Here is a 15,930-nt window from a genome sequence, read left to right as displayed (position 1 = left end):
TGAAAACCGCCTTTGTCAGATAAAACTGCAAAATCTACAGATAAAACCCTAGTTATGTTCTTCTTGACCTCTTCATATTCATTACCCGTAGTGATGGGCAAATGTATCCCATTTCGGTTTGCCACAAATTTTTCGGATTTCCCGCAAAATTCGCGTAACTGGCGAAAAATTAGCGAAACGCTGATTTTTGACGACGGCGACATAGTTGATGCCGGCGCCAATTAAAGTCAATGGGCGTCCGTAAATCATCGCCGGCGTCAAAATCGGCAACAGTGTCAGAACCGGTGCTGGCATCACAATTTTTTCGACGCCCGCAAATTTCCGCCACCAAATTTTCACAACAGATTCTCAAATTTATTCACCGGCGGCTAAACGCTAATTCGTCGCAAATTCATGCCTGGCGAATACATTCACCCATCACTAATTACATGTGCCAAATTGCTGCAGAGGCCGCTGTACCACTTCTGGGTAACTCCGGCTGCCTCTGAATCTATACATTTTCGCTGCAGTGTTTCCTTGTCCGTTATTAAAGAGTGCCTCAGTTGAGGTAAATAATAATGCAGCTCCAACAGATCTATCAAGACAAAGAGGAATGTTCCATAATTAAGGTACAGCAAGCCTCCTTACTAAGGTAACAATTCAAAGAAATATATAGTATATAAAATGAACAAAAAAAATGCATTGCCCTTTAAAATACAAATAATGTTCTTTTACACTGATATATGGATAGTGCGGATCTTTGTCTGGCAGGGGGCGATGAGAGTTGCAGTTTCACAATAAGCCCGAAAGGGGTCTATAAATTCCTGGCTTTCTGATCTGCATGCAGTGGTGTTTCTGCTGGTGAGTGTGCCAGTATATAGCTACGTATAGAGGCAGGTGCAGCAGTGCAGAACATCTCCAACCCATCTCATGCATAACGTTACTTTGGTAACATTACAGCACCACACTCCTGATGTCAGACGTGAGCAAAATAAGAAGCAGCCATTGCTCGTGACTCTATTTCAGGGCACAAGGAGGAACAGCTCTAACACGAGCATCGGTTCATATGGATCTAACCTTAAGCCTTGGAAGGTTTGTTACAAAGCTACAGTTTTAGTCCTTTCGTTTATTAGCGTCATTTTCCAAACCCTTTTGTCTTCCTCCCCCTTAAGTCTCCAGAATGGTTGGGACTATAAAACCGGTGACATGATATATGGCCAGGGCTCAGGCACTGTGGGCCTCTCAGTGTGGGGAAGGGCCATACAGCATTGGATGTATTTAAAAGGTTAGTCTGCATTTGCCTTCAGGATAGCACATTTATCATCTTATGAAGATGTAGTGACCCTTCAAACATAGATTCCAGGGTCTCATTGTGGCTTAAAGGGAAGGAAAGGTTAAAAGTAAGTGAGATTTATCAGAAAGGTCTATATAAATACACCAGTAAACCCTCAAAGTAATGCTGCTCTGAGTCCTCTGTCAAAAGAAAGCCACATTTCTTTCCTTCTATTGGGTACAAATGGACTTCTGTATCAGACTTCCTGTTTTCAGCATAAACCTCCAGGGCTAGGGCTTGAGCATGCTCAGTTTGCTCCTCTCTGCTGTAATCTGGAGAGACTCAGGCAGGAAGTGATGTCACAGCAAGCTAATATGGCAGCTGCTCTCCTAAATAAACAGAGACAGTGTCTAGAGCTGTTTACTCAGGTATGAAAAAGCATTATAAAGAATAAAAATGGTGTTCTAGCTTGCACTGGTGTGGCTAATCTATTGCCAATAAACTGCCTTGGTAGCTTTCCTTCTCCTTTAAGAGGAAAAAAATGCTTTGACATGTCAAGAAAATATGAGAACTACTATAGGATTCAAATTAAATGTATTGCGTGACTAGGCACCCAGTTTTACTAAAGGCTGGTGAAGTGGTAGAAGTCTTCTTCAATAGTGATGGGCGAATTTGCGCCATTTCGCTTTGCCGGAAAATTTGCGAATTTCGCGAAATGGCGAAAAAATTTGCGAAACGGCGCGGCTAAAAAATTTTTTGCCGCCGGCGAACATTTGCGGGCGAATTTTCGCGGGCGTTTTGCGAATTTATTCGCTGGTGGCGAATTGCGCAAATTCGCGCCTGGCGAATAAATTCGCCCATCACTATTCTTCAACAAAAACAAACTACATCAACCTGTTAAGGTGGTTATTTTGACGCCAACCATCCTACTGGACCAAGAGTCACCTACATGGATTGTCACATACTATGCACCCATGCTACAAATAAGTGGCTCTGAAATAGGGGTAGGTGCATCCCCTCATGTCTGCCAATATCTCACCCACGTGCCGAGAACAAGAATGCACAGATCAAATGTTTACTCTAGACTGCAGTCTGACATCCCATGATGGGGTCTCAAAACGGCCCCTTAAGGTTGCTATATACACCCCGATAACCGGGCCAAAATGGAGAAAACCCAACCAATGACATAAATCAACTTTATATTTTGTTACGTATTATAAAACTAGGTTCAATTATAATCAGTGAAGCTTTGCAGGATCCATTTTAAAAGGTTTTGTACACTGGAGGCCCTCCAGCTCTTGTGAAACGGTTACTCTAAGAATGCAAGTCAGAAAGCTGAGAGCTGTGGTTCAACACAAGCTATAGCACCAGGTTACTTGTACTGTAGCTAGTCTAGAATGCCTTTTTAAATATGGAGTGCCTCTCATTAAAAGAGCTGTCCCTGTAAAGCACTGCAGGGGGATATTTAATTGTTCATCGCCTCTCTTGCTGCTACTTTGCCCACCATGGGGGGAAATTGTATTATAAATCAATGGAATTAGTTCCCCATTGCATTTGCACAGCATCACACTCTCACCACAATCAGCAGACCCAGCAATCTTAACCCTTTCTCCCTAAACTGCAGTTTGGATGAGCAGTCCACAGCAGAGCAGGGGAAAATGTACCAAAAATGCAGCAGCTTAAGATAGAAAATTTATTCCTATAACAATAGAAGCTAAATCCATGCTACCGAACTCAGTTTCCTGAGAAACCTCTAATATCAGTAGCAGTATAACATAAAACATATGTCAGAGAGAGAGAGAAAGAGAGAGAGAGAGAGAGAGAGAGAGAGAGAGAGAGAGACAGAGAGAGAGAGAGAGAGAGAGAGAGAGAGAGAGAGAGAGAGAGTGCATAGTACAAGAGCCATTTTTTTGCCTCATTACCAATTAGGAGTTAACTTAAAGGATAAGTGAACCTTTAAAATAAGGGAATGTAAGATTGATGAGTGGGATATTCTATGAACTTTTGCAATGTACATTCATTTTTATTTCAAGATATTAAGGGATAAATGTACTGTTAATATGAATTAATTTTATTACAACAGCACCACCCGCTGGTCAGTTTTATCACTATTCTGACCACCAAGTAGTCAAGTTGTCAGGAGAAAGAAAGAGGCTGCTCTGATGTTCTTCTGCTTAGGATTAAAAAGTAGAAACATTTCTCATATCTTTCCTAAGAAGAAGAACATCAGATCAGCCTCTTTCTTTCTCCTGACAACTTCCTTGACTACTTGGTGGTCAGACTGGAGGGAAACTGACCAACAGGGGGTGCTACTGTAACAAAATGTATTCATATCAACAGTACATTTATCCCATAATACCTTGAAATAAAAACAAAATAAATAATTAATCTACATTGCAAACGTGCTTAGAATAGCCCCCTCATCAATTTTACATTCACTTATTTTAAAGGTTTACTTATGTTTTAAGGGCACATGTTATTCAAACATTAAAAAGAACATTTGGGTTAGTTAGTGCATAACTGCACTTCTTCAGGACTTCACATCACCCGATGGGGGAGGAAAAAAAAGGAAAGACTGTATCTCCTTGAGCAGGAACAGTTCAGAGAATTCGGCATGTGGGAAACCATCAGAAAGAAAGAGAATGTGGGTTTGAGGCTGCAGGCAGGAATCTGCATTCAGCACCGGCAAAGCGAGACAGCTCCTTATATATCAAACGGGGAGAAGCATAAGGGAGTCTGATGAGCTCCACTACTCGACTTTAAGCTCCACAAGGCAAATATTGTCCTTAGAAAAGAGGATTATCAGTAAAGATATTATTTTGGGGAGTGTAGGGGGGTATATTATATTTGCTGCGAGTTCCTCTGAAACTGAGAATTCTCTCTAGGAAGCCACACTGGGTTTGATTTATAGAACAGACACTGGATCTCACTGTAATATCCCTGGGATTTGCTGTTTCTTGGATAGTGTCTCAGCTGCTTCGTTAGTGTATAAGATAATCATATAGCGGAGAAGGATGCGGGTTATCCTGTATGAGATCTATGTACAGAGCAAATGGGATTTCCCCCAGGCAAAAATGACATTACATTTGGTAAGCATTGTACGGTTCCGTTCCCCCCCAGAAAAAAGAATAAAAAGCGAAGCCTTTATCGCACGATGGTGGCCATAGACGTAACAATTATGATCTTTCTTGGAAAAGACGGTTAGTTTCAATACACACGTGTAGAGCTGAATCGTCAGATATACAGATAAAAACAATAGAATTCTACCTGTATCTGAGGTTTCAGCACTAACAATGGCCGATGTTCTGGTGCCTTCAAAGGCACCCAATCAAAATTTTCTGTCCAGCCCGATCGACGAGCCAAGTCTCGATATTGGTCGGCTCTTTTCCCACCATTTGAAAATTTTTGCACCGGATATCGTACAAAAATTTGTTTTGTGTGATATTATCTGTGCATCTATGGCCACAACGCAATGTGGTCTTGATCATGCGGTGAAATTGTTGCCTTGGTATTAATTTTCCAAATATGTACAAGATATTTCATCTCCTTTCTGTGCATCTGGATCATGACAAGACCAGGGATTGCTGCTGCAGTTGCTCTGTAGCTCTGTCCAACCCTGAAGCTTCCACTTGAGGCTCCTCATTAATATTGGCCTCCAGATCTAGACGAATGTTCTCTTTTCTCTGTATAGCAGGGGAGGTAGAGAAATGAACTCTCTCCGCTTTGGGGCTGCAGTTGTCTCTCTCATATTCCTCCTGCGCTTTCTCTATCTTGCGCTTTTTCATTTTGCTCTTGTGCATGTGAAAGGTGCTCAAGGAGAGGACGACCAAGCAGAAAATCACAGTGGCCAGGACTATCAAAACCAGAGTGGAGGAGAAGGACTGAAAGAGGGGTTCCACCTGGGTCGTGCAGCTGCTGGTGTTGGAGACAGTGGTCCTGTTTATCAGACAAGGGGGCACAGACAGCCTCAGCTGCTTAGAAATCCTGGCACTCATTTAGACGGCTGGCACCACCGCTGGCCTCTGTTTTACCAACTCAAAGAGGGAAAGGATTCCTTGCCTAGAACAACTGCCTGCAGAGGGAGAAAGGAATTAATTAAAGTAATTAAAAATAGGGATCAATTGTCCTTTTTTTTCCCTAAAACGCCCAAACGCTGCCCCATTCCTGCTCCAATTGCTGACAGATTTCACCCCCCATTGGGATGAGATGGGAATCACTGCACCAATGTGCCCGATGAATCTCTCATCCAATCACTCAGCTCAGACAATCCAGCAACTGCCAACTTGGACACTAACTGAGTCCGTGCCTTTGTCTCAGCCAAAATGGGCTGCAGAAACACAAGTAAATCAGTGTAAACCTGAAAGCCAAAGAGGCATAACTTACAGGCAGCGCCAGGGAGCCGCAGGATTCAGTCGGCGCCTTCTGAGCGTTTATGCAGCGCTTTATAGTAACCCCCACCTCCCCTATACTAATATACTAAGTGCCCTTGAGAGTTAGACTGGCTGCCGGGCACTATTTCTTGGAAGGACAAGAAGCCACTGGGAGTGAAGCAATTTCGGTTTCCCAGCTCCGGTAGCCAAGCGCTTACCTGTGGACACAATAAGGAGCGTGTTGCGGCTGCTGCTGCTTCTCCCCAGCGCCGGCTGCAGAAGGCACTGAATGAGCAGACCGGCAGCTCGGGAACCCACAGCCTATTGGCTGCCTGAGCGGTGTTGACGTCATTCTGCCACTGTACTGGGATCCTTCTCTGCCTGCAGTAACCCCTGCAGCTATGGGGACAAGGAGCGCCCCTGCTGGATCCCTGCAATTATGGGGACAAGGAGCGCCCCTGTTGGGTCCCTGTAGCTATGGGTACAAGGAGCTCCCCTGTCGGATCCCTGCAGTTATGGGGACAAGGAGCTCCCCTGTTGGATCCCTGCAGAAATGGGGACAAGGATCGCCCCAGTTGGATCTTTGCAGTTATGGGGACAAGGAGCACCCCTGTTGGATCCCTGCAGTTATAGGGACAACAAGCGCCCCTGTCGGATCCCTGCAGTTATGGGGACAAGGAGCTCCCCTGTAGATCCCTGCAGTTATGGGGACAAGGAGCTCCCCTGTTGGATCCCTGCAGCAATGGGGACAAGGCTCGCCCCTGTTGGATCCCTGCAGTTATGGGTACAAGGAACACCCTTGTCGGATCTCCCACTGCAGACATTCAGGGCAGGGAATGATGAGAGCAGGGCAACCCAAAATGAATAAACTACTATTTTCTAATCTACACCACAGCACATTCATATTCTATCCACATGTCATCTATATATCGCTGTCAGCTAACGATTCTGTATTTCCTTTCATTATCTAACAGCCAAGAAGGACCCCCTCCCATCATCCAGAGACTATTGATTGAGCAGCAGTGGGAGCCTACAGTTTGAGTATGGCTACTCCTTGCCCATGGACAGTTGCTTTATTACAAACATACTGAATGCAATAGAGACATGACACGCACTGCTCCTCCTGCAGCCGTTCCCTGTATCCCCCACTGTCCAGGAATGGAGTCAATGCAGCTGGATGTAGAAGTCACAGAGCCCTTTCCATAGTAAGTTAGGTTGAAAAAAGACACACGTCCATCAAGTTCAACCTTTTAACTCTATTTTAACCTGCCTAACTGCCAGTTGATCCAGAGGAAGGCAAAAAAAAAAAAAACCCATTTGAATCCTCTCCAATTTGCCTCAGAGAGGGAAAAACTCCCTTCCTGACTCCAAAATGGCAATTGGACCAGTGCCTGGAAGAGATCCTTATTCATTGCTGCTGGCTGCCTACCTTGTGAATTACAGATTATGTAACACTAAGAGAAAAACACAGTATGTGACCTGCATGTTGGTCCCTGGAACACTCCCTCCCCAAAATGTCTAGAGGATGACCTGTTTTAGGAATATTTATTGAATTTGTATTTTAATTAGGGCCCATACTTCCTGGGCCCCCCTGCAGCCACAGGGTCTGCTTCCTCTGTAGTTACATCTCTGCTCCCTCCTTCAATAACCCACAGGGGACAACTGTAGATACATGGGAAGCTTGCCATTGCTGCTTGTAACACACAGAAATGTTTGTTTTTGGTTTTAAAAGAAGACTAATGACTAATTTAAACCATAGAAGTTACAGGGTCATAGGATGTATCCAACCTAATAACCCCCAGCACCCACATTCTACTCTTTACAATTCTGTGAGTTGTAGACCAGTAACAAGTGGAGACATACATGGTCAGTACTGTTACAATGCCGGCTCATTGGCAGACAGATAAAGGACTCCTATCAAGGAGCGTGTATTGATCAATCTCCTCTCTGTATGCTAGTCTAGGGACCGAATCCACTGTTTTGGGATTAGGACAAATCCCAAATCCTTCATGAAAGATTCAGCCGAATACCGAACTGGATCTCAACCCTAACTTGCCTATGCAAATCAAGGCGAGGAAGGGCTAGAGGGTTGAAAAATGAACGTCCTTACTTGCGTGATGAAAAGGTACTTGATTTTTAGGATATGGATGTGGTACATAGATTTGGCTGAATCAGAATCCAACTGAAGAAGGAATCAAATCCTGGATTTAATGCATTCCTACTAGTGAGTGTGTGACATTCATTCTAGCATCAATCAGGCCATTGAGGGAGTGCCGCTGTGATTGTGTGTAGTTCCACACTCGCTGCACATTCTCACAACTCTTTCACTGTGATATATTTTGAATAATAAGTGATAATTTACCCCCTTACTATTAAATATCTTGGACATCACATGCTGTCTTGCTGAACTGCTCAGCGTCTAAAAATATTGCCCTGTTACAATAGGGCGATAGGGCGCCCTTCACAGTGGAGGACATCCTGGACAATGCCAGCTACAATTCCATCCCCATCTTTGTGTTCATACAATGATAAACAGGCAGGGGTGCTAGTGATGAGCGGAGTTGGACTGGGGTACACATAGCCCACTGGGTGCCCAACTCAAGGTGCTACCTTCCCAGCCACTTAAAGGGATGGTTCACCTTTAAGGTAACCTTTAATATGTTATAGAATTCTAAGCAACTTTTCAATTGGTTTTCATTGTTTTATTTGTTATAGTTTTTATAATTTTTATAATATTTTTCTTCTGACACTGTGCAGCTTTCAAATGGGCGTCGGTGACCCCTTCTAAAAAGCAAATGCTCTGTAAGGCTACAAATGTATTGTTATTGCTCATTTTTATTATTCATCTTTCGTAATCAGGCCTCTCCTATTCTTCTCCCAGTCTCCTTTTCAAATAAACGCATAGTTGCTAGGGTAATTTGGACCCTAGCTACAAAATTGCTTAAAATCCAAATAGAAGAGCTGCTGAATAACTCAAAAACCTTAAATAATAAAAAATGAAAACCAATAGCAAATTGTCTCGGAATATCACTCTCTACATCATTCTAAGTTATCTACTCAAGGTGAACAACCCCTTTAAGGGCTCACTACCAATCCACCGCAGCCCCCCGCACCCACTCTGCTACGCACTTACTTCACTGCAGCACGTCCAGGGGATAAAATAAAGATGGCTGCATGTTCCATTTTGGTAATAGAGTTGGCATGCAGGCAGGTGGCAGGGCCCTAACAGGGTTGGGGCCCACCGGGTGATGAGTTCGGGGGTGGTGAGGGAACCAGGGACCAGAATAAAAGTAGGCAAACTGAAGACGTATGTGCCTTGCACACCCCAAGTGCCTCTTCTGAATACCCCTGGGGTGATCACTTTTCTGACATAACTGATACTACAGGGTGATAATCTAGATGCAGAGCACCTTAGTTTCTATGCTGAGCCTGGTATCATGAATTCTGTATTGTTCATCAGTCCTTAAAGTGGACCTGTCATCTGCACATAAAAAGCTGTATAATAAAAGTCCTTTACAAATTAAACATAGAACCAAAATTCTTTTCTCCATTAAAACATCCATACCTGTTATAAAGATGTTTAACCCTTTAAGTGCCACAGAACGTAGAATCTACGTTCTGTGGATCAAAGGACCAAAGTGCCACAGATCGTAGATTCTACGTTCTGCAGCACTTCCGGGTTTGCGAGCGGAGGAGCGGCTGTTAGAGCCGCTCGCTCCGCTCCTTCACGATCCCCTGCCCCTAGGCAACGAGCAGAGCAGGGGATCGAGTGGCCCCTGGGGCGCGATCACCCAGGGGCCCAAAAACAGCAGCAGGCACGTGTTACTTACGTGTCCTGCTGCTGCAGCCTACACCGCGCCGGAGATCTCCGCCCCCACAGCACAGGGACACAGATGACGTCGCAGATCTCTTCCAGAGGCTCTTCCTGATCGTGTGCAACAGTCTCCAGCGACTTTTTCAGGTTAGTGCAACAATTACACACACAAACACACCAACACACACTTATTACAGTAATACACACTTAGATTCACACTTACACACACTTACACATACATTTTTGGGGATTGGGGGGGTCACTTACACTCACTGCACTTACACACACGTGCACACGCACACACGCGCACATAACATGTAATTTACCATTTGTACACACGCACACGCACATACATGGCATTGTGGCTTTTTTTTTTTTTTTCTTATCGCATCGTTTCTTTTTTTGGCTGAAAAAAATGTTTTATTGCCATTACGAATAGCGTATTCGCTAACCGTACTGTGCAATACCTTTTGTATGTTATTTCGGTGATTATATTGCAATTTTGGGTATTTTGGTGCATTTTTAGCCATTTTATTGAATTTTTAGCCATTTTATTGCATTTTCAGCTCTGCGTATGTTGTGTTCACTTGTTTCTAGCCGTATAACCTGTTTGGCCCAGCTAAAATATTCAAACTGTGATTCTGACGGCCGATAACACTAGTCTGGAAAAAAAAACATTGATTTTTGTGGTTTTATTGGATTTTTTTTGCATTTCACTCTTTACTGCCTTATTTTGTTTTGCCTTGTAAATTTTTTCTACTATATATCCATTTGGGGGTCTCTGTGCGCCACATAGTTTGGTATATCTATGCATACTGGGCATCAAAGTGTTCAGTAGACCCCTGGCGTTCATATTTAGGATGTTTTATGCTGATAAGTTATGAAATGTGTGGCATATAATGGGGTAGAATTGAAGCTTTGTGACGATTTTCAGAAATTTGATAAAAACCGTTACGTTCAGCATTGCTTTGCAGTTTGGCAGTTTGCAGTAGAAACACTTATTTACCCATATTGGATTCGTCAGAATGTGTACTTTCTGAAAATATATGGTTTTCTGGGGTCTCTGTACTGTTAGGGGGTCTAATGTCGCATAATACACACACCAGGTGCTCATATTGCAGCAGCCAGCGCGTCAGCCGTGAAAATGTATATACACTATTGTCATTTGGGGGTCTCTGTGCGCCACATAGTTTGGTATATCTATGCATATTGGGCATCAAAGTGTTCAGTAGACCCCTGGCGTTCATATTTAGGATGTTTTATGCTGATACGTTACGAAATGTGTGGCATATAATGGGGTAAAATTCAAGCTTTGTGACGATTTTCAGAAATTTGATAAAAACCGTTATGTTCAGCATTGCTTTGCAGTTTGACAGTTTGCAGTAGAAACACTTATTTACCCATATTGGATTCGTCAGAATGTGTACTTTCTGAAAATATATGGTTTTCTGGGGTCTCTGTACTGTTAGGGGGGTCTAATGTTGCATAATACACACACCAGGTGCTTATATTGCAGCAGCCAGCGCATCAGCCTTGAAAATGTATATACACTATTGTCATTTGGGGGTCTCTGTGCGCCACATAGTTTGGTATATCTATGCATACTGGGCATCAAAGTGTTCAGTAGACCCCTGGCGTTCATATTTAGGATGTTTTATGCTGATAAGTTACGAAATGTGTGGCATATAATGGGGTAGAATTCAAGCTTTGTGACGATTTTCCGAAATTTGATAAAAACCGTTATGTTCAGCATTGCTTTGCAGTTTGGCAGTTTGCAGTAAAAACACTTATTTACCCATATTGGATTCGTCAGAATGTGTACTTTCTGAAAATATATGGTTTTCTGGGGTCTCTGTACTGTTAGGGGGGTCTAATGTCGCATAATACACACACCAGGTGCTCATATTGCAGCAGCCAGCGCGTCAGCCGTGAAAATGTATATACACTATTGTCATTTGGGGGTCTCTGTGCGCCACATAGTTTGGTATATCTATGCATATTGGGCATCAAAGTGTTCAGTAGACCCCTGGCGTTCATATTTAGGATGTTTTATGCTGATACGTTACGAAATGTGTGGCATATAATGGGGTAAAATTCAAGCTTTGTGACGATTTTCAGAAATTTGATAAAAACCGTTATGTTCAGCATTGCTTTGCAGTTTGGCAGTTTGCAGTAGAAACACTTATTTACCCATATTGGATTCGTCAGAATGTGTACTTTCTGAAAATATATGGTTTTCTGGGGTCTCTGTACTGTTAGGGGGGTCTAATGTTGCATAATACACACACCAGGTGCTTATATTGCAGCAGCCAGCGCGTCAGCCGTGAAAATGTATATACACTATTGTCATTTGGGGGTCTCTGTGCGCCACATAGTTTGGTATATCTATGCATATTGGGCATCAAAGTGTTCAGTAGACCCCTGGCATTCATATTTAGGATGTTTTATGCTGATAAGTTACGAAATGTGTGGCATATAATGGGGTAGAATTCAAGCTTTGTGACGATTTTCTGAAATTTGATAAAAACTGTTATTTTCAGCATTGCTTTGCAGTTTGGCAGTTTGCAGTAGAAACACTTATTTACCCATATTGGATTCGTCAGAATGTGTACTTTCTGAAAATATATGGTTTTCTGGGGTCTCTGTACTGTTAGGTGGTCTAATGTCGCATAATACACACACCAGGTGGTTATATTGAAGCAGCAAGCGCGTCAGCCGTGAAAATGTCTATACATATTGTCATTTGGGGGTCTCTGTGCGCCACAAAGTTTGGTATATCTATGCACATTGGGCATCAAACTGTTTAGTAGACCCCTATGTTTATATTTAGGATGCTTTATGCTGGTAATGATACATGGACAATACGATGCTGGAAAGTTGAAGCTTTGAGGCAATTTCCAGATATTTCACCAAAACCGCCAAATTTGGCAAAGCCTTGCGACTCAGTAGTTTGGAGCAGAAAGGCATGGGTACCCATTTTAGATTCGGTAGAATGTGTACTTTCCAAAACTATATGGGTTTTGGGGGGCAAACATATATTTCTGTGTTTTTACCCCACAAAAATGCAGTCAATGTGTTGATTTTTCATTAGCTGAAGTTACCCACGGGACTGTTTGTATGCGCTAACTTCATTTTGGGGCCTCTAAATGCCAGATACTTTGGTAAACTTATGAACAATGGCCACCAAAATGTTCAGAGGAACCCTGGCAATCATATTTAGGGTGCTTTTTCTTAGTACGTAATGATACATGGGTGATATAGTGCTGGGAAGTTGAAGCTTTGAGGCAATTTTCAGATATTTCACCAAAACTGACAACTTTGGGAAAGCCTTGCGACTCAGTAGTTTGGAGCAGAAAGGCATGGGTACCCATTTTAGATTCAGTAGAATGTGTACTTTCCAAAAATATATGGGTTTGGGGGGTAAACATATATTTCTGTGTTTTTACCCCACAAAAATGCAGTCAATGTGTTGATTTCTCATTAGATGAAGTTACCTACAGGACTATTTGTCTGCGCTAACTTCATTTTGAGGCCTCTAAATGCCAGATACTTTGGTAAACCTATGAACAATGGCCACCAAACTGTTTGGAGGAACCCTGGCAATCATATTTAGGGTGCGTTTTCTTGGTGCGTAACGATACATGGGTGATATGGTGCTGAGAAGTTGAAGCTTTGAGGCAATTTTCAGATATTTCACCAAAACCGACAATTGTGGGAAAGCCTTGCGACTCAGTAGTTTGGAGCAGAAAGGCATGGGTACCCATTTTAGATTCGGTAGAATGTGTACTTTCCAAAAATATATGGGTTTGGGGGGTCAACATATATTTCTGTGTTTTTACCCCACAAAAATGCAGTCAATGTGTTGATTTTTCATTAGCTGAAGTTACCCACGGGACTGTTTGTATGCGCTATCTTCATTTTGGGGCCTCTAAATGCCAGATACTTTGGTAAACCTAGGAACAATGGCCACCAAACTGTTCGGAGGAACCCTGGCAATCATATTTAGGGTGCTTTGTCTTGGTGCGTAACGATACATGGGCGATATGGTGCTGAGAAGTTGAAGCTTTGAGGCAATTTTCAGATATTTCACCAAAACCGACAATTGTGGGAAAGCCTTGCGACTCAGTAGTTTGGAGCAGAAAGGCATGGGTACCCATTTTAGATTCGGTAGAATGTGTACTTTCCAAAAATATATGGGTTTTGGGGGTAAACATATATTTCTGTGTTTTTACCCCACAAAAATGCAGTCAATGTGTTGATTTTTCATTAGCTGAAGTTACCCACGGGACTGTTTGTATGCGCTAACTTCATTTTGGGGCCTCTAAATGCCAGATACTTTGGTAAACCTAGGAACAATGGCCACCAAACTGTTTGGAGGAACCCTGGCAATCATATTTAGGGTGCTTTTTCTTGGTGCATAACGATACATGGGTGATATGGTGCTGAGAAGTTGAAGGTTTGAGGCAATTTTCACATATTTCACCAAAACCGACAATTGTGGGAAAGCCTTGCGACTCAGTAGTTTGGAGCAGAAAGGCATGGGTACCCATTTTAGATTCGGTAGAATGTGTACTTTCCAAAAATATATGGGTTTTGGGGGTAAACATATATTTCTGTGTTTTTACCCCACAAAAATGCAGTCAATGTGTTGATTTTTCATTAGCTGAAGTTACCCACGGGACTGTTTGTATGCGCTAACTTCATTTTGGGGCCTCTAAATGCCAGATACTTTGGTAAACCTATGAACAATGGCCACCAAAATGTTCAGAGGAACCATGGCAATCATATTTAGGGTGCTTTTTCTTAGTGCATAATGATACATGGGTGATATGGTGCTGGGAAGTTGAAGGTTTGAGGCAATTTTCACATATTTCACCAAAACCGACAATTTTGGGAAAGCCTTGCGACTCAGTAGTTTGGAGCAGAAAGGCATGGGTACCCATTTTAGATTCGGTAGAATGTGTACTTTCCAAAAATATATGGGTTTGGGGGGTAAACATATATTTCTGTGTTTTTACCCCAAAAAAAATGCAGTCAATGTGTTGATTTCTCAGTAGCTGAAGTAAAGTCCTGATCAATTTGGATGTGCTAACTTCATATTGGTGTCTCTAAATGCCAGATACTTTGGTAAACCTATGCATAATGGGTATCAAACTGTTCAGTGGACCCCTGGCAATCATATTTCAGGTGCTTTTTCTTGGTACCTAATATAGTTTGGGATATGCGGAGCAGCAAAATAAAACCTTTGAAATGATTTTTCAGAATTTTGAATTTTTTTTTGAAGAACCGCTATGTTCAGACAAGCTTTTATGTTTGGTAGTTGGGAGTAGAGAGACATAGTTACCCATTTTGTAATCGGCAGAATGTGTACTTTTCAAAAATGTATGGTTTTCTGGGGTAAACCTACGGTTTCAGGAGTTTTTGCCTTGGAATCTAAAGCATGCCGTTTTCTGCCTTAGTGCTTTCAAAATTCGGCAATATACTGCCGGGAGTTTTTGAGGTACAGAAGTCCTAAATCTCCCTAAAACTATACATATCTGGTATTGGCACGTTCGAGAGACATAAGGCTTTCCAAATCAGTTGGATTTTCATCCGTAAAATGAAATATTTTTCTGGTATAAATTGATATACGAAGAAAAATGGTAATTTTTCTTTTTTTTTTTGGTATTTAGCACTATAAATTTTTTTGCACAGGTGGAAATACATGAAAACTCAGGCAGATTTAGAAAGCTCAGTTTCTACCGAAAAAAACAATGTATAGTTTTCCTAGGTAAACTATAGGTTTCCCCTCAGAAAATGCCCCTAAAGAGAGAGAGCACAAAATGTTTCAAAAACGGCTGGCATTTCGCGTAACCAAAATGTGAAATTCTGCTGGCACTTAAAGGGTTAAACATCTGAACTGCCAATCAAATATTACCTGGCCCACCTCTAGGCATATAGGCGGGGCAGTCAATTACTTTTACTTTCCATTCAGCAATTCCTAGATGTCGTCAGGGGCGTAACTACAGAGGAAGCAGACCCTGCGGCTGCAGGGGGGCCCAGGAGGTATAGGGGCCCCATGAGGCCCTAATTAATGAGCAATTTCAATATATATTGGTAAAAAAGGGCAACATGTGGTTATGTTGGGGGCCATAAAATGAATTTGCTGTGGGGCCCAGTAACATCTAGTTACGCCACTGGATGTCGTCGAACTCCCTACATTCCTCTTTCCCACCTCATGCACTATAATTGTGTAGGGAACTGTGCGTGGGCATTAGGTCCCCCATTCTGGTGCATACATAGGATTTTGGGGCGATACGCAATTTGTCTAAATAACAAATTGCCACAAAATGGCTCCTGCCTGCTTGCTGTGGTTGTGTAATTCCAAGACTGAAGTAAACAAAATTTTTACAATAAATACAATATAAGTAAAAAAGTTCATTTTGCTCAACTAACATGATAAGAAAATAATTTGGGATTATTTCTTAAAGTGACAGGTCCCTTTAAGCTCAGTA

At 42.4% G+C, this 15,930-nt stretch overlaps 1 protein-coding gene across 1 annotated transcript; it reads right to left on the bottom strand.

Moving 5' to 3' along the window:
• Nucleotides 1–4,276: 4,276 nt before the first annotated feature.
• c11orf87.S (chromosome 11 open reading frame 87 S homeolog) lies at nucleotides 4,277–5,946 on the bottom strand. Its single transcript, XM_018250332.2, has 2 exons — nucleotides 5,841–5,946; nucleotides 4,277–5,324 (listed from the first exon to the last, which is right to left on the bottom strand). Exon 2 carries the CDS (start codon nucleotides 5,245–5,247, stop codon nucleotides 4,816–4,818), a length of 432 nt encoding a protein of 143 aa, XP_018105821.1. The 5' UTR covers nucleotides 5,248–5,324; nucleotides 5,841–5,946; the 3' UTR covers nucleotides 4,277–4,815.
• Between the last annotated feature and the right edge of the window lie 9,984 nt (nucleotides 5,947–15,930).

Source organism: Xenopus laevis, chromosome 2S, assembly GCF_017654675.1.
Source record: "Xenopus laevis strain J_2021 chromosome 2S, Xenopus_laevis_v10.1, whole genome shotgun sequence".
Lineage (NCBI taxonomy): Eukaryota > Metazoa > Chordata > Amphibia > Anura > Pipidae > Xenopus > Xenopus laevis.
The sequence above is the reverse complement of the archived record's forward strand: the minus strand, read 5'-3'. Positions and strand labels throughout refer to the sequence as shown.

What these genes read in the sequence shown, in the direction of transcription:
- c11orf87.S (XM_018250332.2), bottom strand. Translation starts at nt 5,247, where the DNA reads ATGAGTGCCAGGATTTCTAAGCAGCTGAGGCTGTCTGTGCCCCCTTGT.